This window comes from Hibiscus syriacus, unplaced genomic scaffold (assembly GCF_006381635.1).
Source record: "Hibiscus syriacus cultivar Baekdansim isolate YM2019G1 unplaced genomic scaffold, ASM638163v2 tig00110610_pilon, whole genome shotgun sequence".
NCBI classification, from domain to species: Eukaryota; Viridiplantae; Streptophyta; class Magnoliopsida; order Malvales; family Malvaceae; genus Hibiscus; species Hibiscus syriacus.
This window is the reverse complement of record NW_024062800.1, coordinates 1,988,622-1,998,208: the sequence shown is the minus strand read 5'-3', so window position 1 is coordinate 1,998,208 and position 9,587 is coordinate 1,988,622. Positions and strand designations below refer to the sequence as shown.

The 9,587-nt window shown below is 33.9% G+C and overlaps 1 protein-coding gene across 1 annotated transcript; it reads left to right on the top strand.

The window, feature by feature from the left end:
• The first annotated feature begins 589 nt into the window (after positions 1-589).
• On the top strand, positions 590-2,579 carry LOC120135616. Its single transcript, XM_039151865.1, has 5 exons — positions 590-874; positions 921-1,017; positions 1,161-1,244; positions 1,456-1,687; positions 2,291-2,579. The coding sequence occupies exons 1-5, from the start codon at positions 590-592 to the stop codon at positions 2,577-2,579; spliced, it is 987 nt and encodes a 328-aa protein (XP_039007796.1).
• Positions 2,580-9,587: the final 7,008 nt, after the last annotated feature.

The window sequence follows — 9,587 nt, the reverse complement described above, 5'->3', positions numbered from 1 at the left end:
AGTAATTAAATGTATGGTATTTTGATTAATTTTCTAAAAATAGAGTTAATTGATTTGTTGTGCAATTTTGATAGCATTGGTATTACTGAGCCGCAATGTATATGTTCAAAATCATACAACTAATTGTTTAACTTTATTAATACTTTGAATCCTTTAATTAATGAAAGTTGATTAGAGTAGTTCAAAGGGCTTTAATCATTGTTAATTGCATAAAAGTAGTATACTTTGTGGACTTAAAGTGTGATTTCCATAATAACATTCTATTTGATTAGATAGCTGACTTAATGTTCTCTATAATGCTTTAGCATGACCTGGTTTCTCATACTCTGATTTTTATTTCACTTAAATAACATCTTTTACATACCTATAATTTCTTTAAATTTTAAACTCTAATGAATATCATTTTTCTCCATGTGGATACGATACTTGTAGTTATTTGAGCTACCACTTATTGCATGGGCATTGGTGTACACTAGTACTTAAGCTATAACATTTACACAACATCAAGTTTTTGGCATCGTTGTCTGGGAGCATTAATTTGGTTTAGAGTTTTATTTAATATGCACATTGTTGGTGGACGGCGATTAAGATGAGTGTCATTGAGAATAGGTCGACTTGGCTATATTTTCTAGATGTGCTTAGGCGTAAGTTTCTGAGTGCACAATATACTGACATAAGAAAAGACAAGTTTCTTGATTTGGTTCAGGGGAAGATGTCGATATCTGAGTATGAGGTGGGATTTTTCTATTTGATCAAGTATGTTAAAAATATAGTTTTGACAGAGCAGGAATGGTTTAAGAGGTTCAAGGATGGTCTTAAGAGGGATATTTATGAGTATCTGGTTACCGATTCTTCAATGGTGTTCAATACTTTGGTAGATTAGGCTAGGTATGTTGAGAGTGGCTTGGGTTATGATCTAGTTTGGGAGTTCTCTAGAAAGAGACTGGGTGATGTTAGTTCCTAGAGTCTTCAGTCGAAGAGAGGTTGAGGTTTTGATCATCATAATTCTCTTCAGAGGTAATCTGGTAAGGTAACAACTCTAGTTAGTGGGTGGCAATAGTCTTCACTCTGTTCGAATTGTGGCAAGATGCACGTAGGTAAGTGTTGGTATCTTACTGAATGTTATTTTCGATGTTGAGATGTGGGTAATCAATTACAAGGTTATCCTAAAAGGGTTGAGTTACGTGATTGTGCTCTTTTTCCTGCCATAGGAGATGAACATGCTGGTGCTAGTGGTCCGATGGGTCAGCCTCATAGTTGAGGTTGTGGTAATACGGGTACAACTGAGACAAACAGTCCTGGAAGAGTATAAGTGATCCGTGAGCCATAGGATCGTCTTCTAACAGATGTGATCGCAAGTATTTTTTTGTTAGAATATTTTCTTTTGCTTACCTTTATAGATTCTGTTTCTAAGTATTCTTATATCTTTAGTCATTTGGTGAGTTGATTTTGTAGTGACTGAGGCATTAAAAGAAAGTGCACTTGTAGATCAAGTGTATTGTAGGTTTTTCTTGGTTATTGAATGTAAGGTGTTTCCATCGGATTTGATAGAGTTGTCGTTCCATGGGTTCGATGTTATTTTGGATATGGATTCAGTTCATGAGCATTGTGTGCACTTGGATTCCGAGTTGTCTCGTTCGATCTTGAAGACGTCAGATGAAGTTGTGATCGTGATTGTTGAGAAAAGGTCGAAGTTTATTTTAAAATGTATTATTGGTGTTAGATACAAGTAAGATGTTGGGTCATGGTTGTGAGGTATTCTTGGCCTATGTTCTTACTCTGGGTGGCAGAGAGTTGCACGTATAGGATATTCAAGTGATTAAGGATTTTTCTGATGTTTTTCCTCAAAAGCTTTTGGGTTTGCCATCAGATCTTTAGGTAAAGTTTCGTATTGAGACTTATAATGATTCAACTCTATGTTTATTGTTCCATATCGTATGACACTTAAGGAGTTGAAGGATTTGACGGTGTAGTTGCAAGAGTTGTTGGATCGAGGTTTTATTCTTTCGAGTATTTCTCCGTGAGGTGCTTCAGTTTTGTTTGTTAAGAAGATAGATGGTACGATGTGCATGTGTATCGATTATCGTTAGTTGAATAAGTTAATGATCAAGAATCGATACCCCTTTTCGAGGATCAATGACTTGTTTGACCAATTTTAGGGTGCTAAGGTGTTTTCTAAGATTGACTTATATTTAGGGTTTTACCAGTTGAAGGTTAGTGAGTTGGATGTGATGAATACAACTTTCTAGACGCGTTATGCGCACTCTAAGTTCTTGGTGATGTTGTTTAGGTTAATGAATGTGACTGTTGCTTTCATGGATCTAATGAATCTTGTGTTTCATATTTATCTCAATCATTTTGTGGTGATATTTTTCGATGATATCTTGGTGTATTCATGTTCGGAGGTAGAGCATGATTCACATCTTAGAATTGTCTTACAAGTGTTGAGGGAAAAGAAGTTGTATGCGAAGTTTTCTAGGTGTGATTTTTGGTTGAGTGAGGTAGCGTTCCTTAGGCATGTTGTTTTAACTGAGGGTATTTGGGTTGATCCAAATAAGATTAAGGTGATAGCCGAGTAGAAGCAGCCTTAGAGTGTTATAGAAGTTCATAGTTTTCTTAGATTTGATGGTTATTATCATCGTTTCGTGAAAGGTTTTTCATTTATTACGACTCTTTTAACGATGTTGTTACAAAAGAATTATATGTTTGAATAGACGAAATAGATGAAGTGTAGTTTTGAGAAGTTGAAATTAGTGTTAATAGAGGCTCTTGTTTTGGTGCAACCAGTGTCAGGAAAGGATTTTGTGGTGTTTAGTGATACGTTCATTACCGGTCTTGGGTGCGTGTTGATGCAAGATGGTAAGGTGGTTGCTTATGCGTTGAGGCAATTAAAGACGTATGAACGTAACTATCCCATGCATAATTTGGAGTTGTATGTGGTAGTGTTTGCGCTAAAGATCTAGTGCCACTACTTGTATGGTAAGAGGTGTCATTTACACCAATCATAAAAGTATCAAGTATATCCTTACACAGAAGGAGTAAAATTTGAGGCAAAGGTGTTAGGTTGAGCTGTTAAAGGATTATGATTGTTCGATTGAGTATCATCTAGGTAAAGCGAACGTGGTTGTCGATGCTTTAAGTAGTAAGTCGATTGGTGAGTTGCGGGCTTTGTTTTTGAGTTTGAGCTTGTCTAAGGATGGAGCGTTAGTCACGAAATTGCAAATTAGGTCTACGTGGTTGCTACATATATGTGATTTACAATCAAGTTATAAAAAGTTGGAAGATAAGTTGCAGCTTGCAAAAGATGGTTCGTATAGTGATTTTTTCGATGAATTCTGAGGGTGTGCTATGTTTTCGTGGTAGGTTGTGTGTGCTTACGGATTCGAGTTTGAGGTGAGAAATTATTTCAGAAGCTCATAGTGGGTCATTTGTGATGTGTCTGGGTAATATGAAGATGTATCAAGATTTACGAGAGTTATATTGGTGGCCGGGATTAAAGCATGCAGTTGTTGAGTTTATGGGACGATGTTTGGTTTCCTAACATGCATGTAAAAGTCGATCGTCAGTTTCCTTTGGGTTTACTTCAGCAAATTAGTATACCATAATGGAAGTGGGAGCGTATTACAATGGATTTTATGACGGTTTTACCGTTGATGTTGTCAAAGAGGGATTCTATTTGAGTAATTGTCGATCGCTTTTCAAAGAGTGCATATTTTTTGTCACTGCGTACGACATTTTCCTTGCAAAGGTTGGTAGATTTGTATATAGAAGAGACAATATGGTTTCATGGTGTTTCTTTTTCGATTATCGAGATCCACGTTTTACGTCGAGGCTTTGGAAGAGTTTGCATAAGGCTTCAGGTTCAAGGCTTAATCGTACTGGTTATCATCCACAAGCAGATGGTCAGTCGGAGTGATTCAAGTTTTGGAAGATATTATTCGGGCTTGCGTTATAGATTTTGTTTGTTCTTGGGAGCGTTATTTTCCATTGGTAGAGTTTGCATATAATAATATTTATAAAGCGAGTATTCAGATGGCACCGTTTAAGGCATTGTATGGGCGTAAGTGTCGTACTCCTTTGTGTTGGTCTAAGTTGAGTGAGAGGTGTATTTTTGGTCCATATCTAGTTTAGGAGGTGGAAGATAAGGTTAAGTTGATTTTAGAGAGCTTAAAGGTTGCCTTTGATCGGAAGATGTCTTATGTTGATTTGAAGCATTGAGAGATTAAACATGTCGTGGGTGATTTTATGTTCTTGAAGGTTTCACCTTGGAAGAAGGTGTTTCATTTTGGGTGTAAGGGTAAGCATATATCAAGGTTTATAAGACCATATGAAGAGTTAGAGCTTGTTGGTCATGTTCTGTATCGTCATAGGTTACCACCTAACCTCGAGCATGTTCACGATGTGTTCCACGTGCCAATATTGTGTAAGTATCGATCAAATCCTTTTCATGTTGTTACGATGAACGATATTGAGGTTCGTGCTGATCTTTATATGAGGAAGAGTCGATTAAGATCTTATCTAGTGATGTGAAAGTGCTTCGAAACAAGTCTGTTTCGTTAGCTAAAGTGTTGTGACGTAACCACAATACTGAGATGGTGATGTGGGAGACAAAGGAGTTGATGAGAGGTCGGTTTTTGCAATTTTTCGATTAAGGTAATTTCATGGACGAATTTCTTTTTAGGGGAAGGAGTTGTAACGTCCTAGAGTCTGGGTCAGTAGTTTAGGGTCGGTAGTCAGATTGGGTTTCAGATTTTCAGTAAAAATATTAATATTGGAATTTTTAATCGATAAATATTTTTCTAAAATGATTTAAATAGTTTTGATTAATTTATTTTTATTTTTGGAAATTTATAATTGATTTACAAAGTGACTAAATTAAATAAATTGAAATTTTTTATTTTAGTGACTAATTTGTAAAGAGATCACAAATCAAAATATATGAAGCTAGTTTTACCAAGGCTTGTGTTTAGTGTTTTTCCCTCCAAGTTTAATTGTATCTTAATATCATTTTTGCCAATTTTTTCATCTAGATTCATTATCTTAATATTTTCTCATTTTTCATTTCTAACTTTCATTAATCGTTCCTTTCATTTTCTCTTAATCAAACATTATTGTTTTTCTCTCTAAAATTCTCTCAACATTCTCTCATGGATGAAACTCTTCTTCTTCATTTTCTATTCCTTTTTTATTGATTCTTTTTCATTTCTTCTTGATTTTCTCTTTTCAATCAAGATTGTTTCTTCTTATTTGCGTTGTGAAAAAGGCCTTTTTTCAGATGAGTCTTGATTTTGACTAAAATGGATATAGATGAGTTACCTAATCCTATGAATTAAATCTCAGTCAAATGATCTTATACTTGAAGAAGAAAAAAGAGGAAAAATAATAAAAAGAAAAAGAAAAAAAGAAAAGGAGGTTCAAGATGAAAACCTAAAAATAGGCTTCTTGGATATCCTTAGTAGCCTGACAATTAAAAGAGATGTTCTCATACTCAGATATCCTTAGTACGATCTGAATCCTCTAAACACATGTTAATCTTTAGAAAAGACTACTGGTGAGAAAATAGAATGATTCATGCGCTTGATATCAGTAGTACTTGGTTTTTGTTCTTTTTGTAATGTTTGTCTTCTCCTTAAAAAATGACTCAAAATGATTGCACCGTCCATATCTTTTGTTAATAAAATTAGTTGATTATATTTTATTTCTTATTTTCATAAGCATCATGTATATAAAATATTAATTAATAATAGTTTTCTGTATAAAAAGATTATTATGCCTTACTTTGAGAAGAGCTTAGGGTATAGGGATTTCAAAACATGTGTTTACCAAGAAAACACAAATGAATCCACCTCTTAGTAGCTCATTGTGATTGATCAGATCATGAACAATAGTGGTTTCAATCCATCAAATTATTTCATCGAATTCATCAAGATGAAAACACTCTTGACATGACCTGACCTTTAAAGTGAATTTCAATTATGGGATATATCGGGTATGATTTTAATCAATCAAGTCATTTTAAGAAGATTTGTTCTTGGCAAAGGGGCCTAGTTCTCCAAGTAAAGCAGGGAAGATAAATCAAAGGCAGTAGTAGGTCGAGTGGTCACCGTGACTAAACGTCAATAGTATAGGGACAACAACCACCAAAGCACAAATGGTAAAGAAATTTGATTTGTTATGAGTGAAGACTATCCACCAAAGGTGATGAAGTCTCGGTTTCCAGATTATGTCATATAAAACTCCAACAAACATTCATCATATCAAATTGTATTAGGTCATACTTAGGACACATTGCAATGATACATATGGAATCATAGCATATGAATTATTTTTTAGCATGATCTAGAAGATCATCTCATTACCAAAAGCAGTAGACCAATCATTTTTCAATCATGGCTAGACCTTCTCATCGCGAAGGAGCAACATCATCATCAGATTTTGACGTCGAGCAAATCAGCCAGAAACGACTAGATCTCTTCAGTACGAATGAACAATGTCATTCGCAAAAGCAAATTATCTAAAGGCAATTAGACTTTCTCAACACGAATGAACCACATTGTCTTCAAACACACGATCACTCAAATCCGACTAGACGTCCTCATCACAAAGGAACAAAGTCATTTCTAGATTCTTTACCCTCGAGCAAAGGATTCAAGTTTCAGATTCAAAATGATCATCTAGGTTGGACAAAATAGTGTCTTTGATCTTTTCCCTATTCTTGTTATATGACAAAGGGCAAAGAGAGACAATTGTAGACACTATATTTTGTTCGGGCTTTTCAATTTAAGATTATTAGATTATCTATAGTTTTAAAATTTTAATTATTTGTATTTTAATTATTATTAATATGTGAATTAAATATTAACAATGATTAAGTAAAAAAAATAAAAACTAGAACTAATACTATTTAAACATTTAGTTTTTTTAGGATACAAAAGGGATCCATTTTACAAGACCTAGCCCCCGAATAGTTGGAAAAACATATTCCAAACAAAGCTCGTATAACAAAAGCCCAAAACTATTAGGATTTCCATCATGTTTCAATCACATCACCTACTGTCAATTGTTGGATCTATGATTGATCCAACGGTCCAGATAAATAGCCATTAGGGTTTTGTAACCCTCTCCCAGCTGCCACATTTTGACACTGTTGGATCTAAAAAGATCCAACGACCTATATGCTATCTAAATTAGGGTTTCACCCTAACTAGATGTTATCTAGATTAGGGTTTCACCCTAACCAGTCAAGTCATCGTCGTCGCTCACCCTAACAAGTTAGCGCATAGGTTATTTCCACGTGGAGTTTATTGTCTTTGTAATGTTACATTTTAGTCATTAATTGCAAACTTTTATTTATTTTGTTTCGAGCTTTAAATTTCATTACTTTATATTTCAATCACTGTTTGTCTATTGATATATTTCAGTTAAATCACTAATCATGGCTAGTATTTCGGTATTTATTTTATTTTAGCCATTATGTATTTTGTTTGCATGTTGGGTTAAATATCTAATTTGATTTGTTAATTTTAGATTTATTATATTTTAATCCTTCGAGTATTGTATATAAGAAACATTTTATTTATACTTTAGATCCCTCTAATTCTACTACATGTTAGTTTTGGTCACCATTTGTTAAGTTATAATGCAAATAATAGGGATTAATAACTTAATGCTTCTCTATTTTCTTTATTTATTTTGATTAAGTATTATATTCATCTCTTATGCTTTAAATGTGTATGTATCTATAACATAAAAAATTAGCTTTTTTCATTAATTATAAATTATGTATATATGAATATATAAAAGGAAACACAATTTTAAATTTATATTTTTTTTACTTTAGTGATATATCTATATATTATACTTTTTATGTATTTAAAATACGAACACATATATATTTTATTTTATTTTATTATGTTATGTTTATTATTTTAGTTTTCATTTATATAATTATTTGTTTATTTATTTATGTTATAAATGTATTTTTATCCTAATGTATTATCAAGAACACTCGTTATAGAATGAGCGTGAAAAACACAACATGTTCAAAGTGGTGTGACTCAATGACATTCAAAAGAAAAGTGAACTTGATTAGGATTGTACTTTAATTTTTGAATCGAATTTATAGTTTCAACTGTCACGACAAAGTTTAAGCTACTAAGTATCAATTTTGGGCGTTGTGGGATACTTACTCTTCCTCGCGTAATTGACTCTTAAATCCTTTAAAACAAATTTTTTATAAACACAAATCAATTTTTGACTTAAAAATGATTTTTCTTCAAATTGTTTTAAAAATATATTTTAAGTATTCGATCTACCTAAATCAAATGTCGATGGAGATTCTAAATTTAAAATAAAAAAACCCCAAATTTTCTCCAAAATAAAAGTCAAAATTATTTTTAAAATTAAAGTTTTTTTTAAAAAAAAGTTATGAGACTAGTATTTGCACCAACCTAAGTTTCTCCCTCTTCCTTAATCCCCTAATGTTCCACGAAATTATAGAAAACTTCATCATTGATTATCAAAAGACCTCAAGAAATCCCTAGGTGTTTAATTTCACAATGCCTCCTCCTTATTGACAACTTTCCTTACAAAGAAATCTTTGCTGCCACGGAACGCAACACCATTCATCTTGCTTACTTCCAAGGTAAATAAGGCTTCTTCAAGATATTTTGAAGATTGTTCGAAGGGAGAGGAAGAATGACTCACTTGATCCAGCGAAGCCTTGATTTGCATTCTCATCAAACTTCTATAGCTCCTATTAAAAAAACCTTCTCTGATAGTACACTGTATGAAAAGAAATCCTCTTGTAACTCCTCTAAACAGAATCAATTGAATGGAAAATAGGGAGATGATGATGAGAGGAGACACCTAAGCTGTCTGAGACAACCTCTGACTCCAGAGAGTCTAGAACTATTACATTTGCAAATTCACAATCAGAATGTGGCCCAGAAGTCGGCCAAACATTATTATTTTCATTAACACTTAAAAATGAGCTACCCTCGAGCCTACCCAATGCCAGATTTGGTATAGATTGTGTAGACCTGTGGCCCAAGAGTGAGGAAGAGAACCTGGCCGATGGAGTAGGGGCCAGAAAGTTCCCATATATTTGATCTGACCCATTCAGAATACCAAATTCATTATTAGTCTGCGTAGCCTTATGCACATCCACCAAAGGACTCAATTAATGGCTCATCTCGGTACGAATGCCAAAGCTTGATCTCGAGACAGCAGCTGACAGATCATGGCGGTCCATAAAATCCACGCTTGCATCGTCCGACTAGTGTGACGGTTTGTTCTCCTGAACCAGAGAACTATTTTGACCTTCTACCACATCCTTTATCGAATAGTCCTCAGGCCAAATATCGGCAAAATTATCACCTTTTCCCATGTCCGATTTGTCGCTGATTCTTATGTTATTACAGCCCACCTTGATGCCAATTAAGTAGGATCTACCATTCATATTAATGGTAATAGACCTTGGAACATCGAAGGGGCTTGCCACTCTAATCAAGAACTTTGCAGTTGAATGATCTTCTTTCTGTAAAGTTGACTGATGAATGTTAACAAACGTTCCCAACCTGTTTGCT

Coding starts and splice junctions, on each gene's coding strand:
- LOC120135616 (XM_039151865.1), top strand. CDS start 590: ATGAGTGTCATTGAGAATAGGTCGACTTGGCTATATTTTCTAGATGTG. Junction 1,018..1,160: donor CATCATAATTCTCTTCAGAG/GTAATCTGGTAA, acceptor ATCAATTACAAG/GTTATCCTAAAAGGGTTGAG. Junction 1,688..2,290: donor ATCGTGATTGTTGAGAAAAG/GTCGAAGTTTAT, acceptor GATGTTGTTTAG/GTTAATGAATGTGACTGTTG.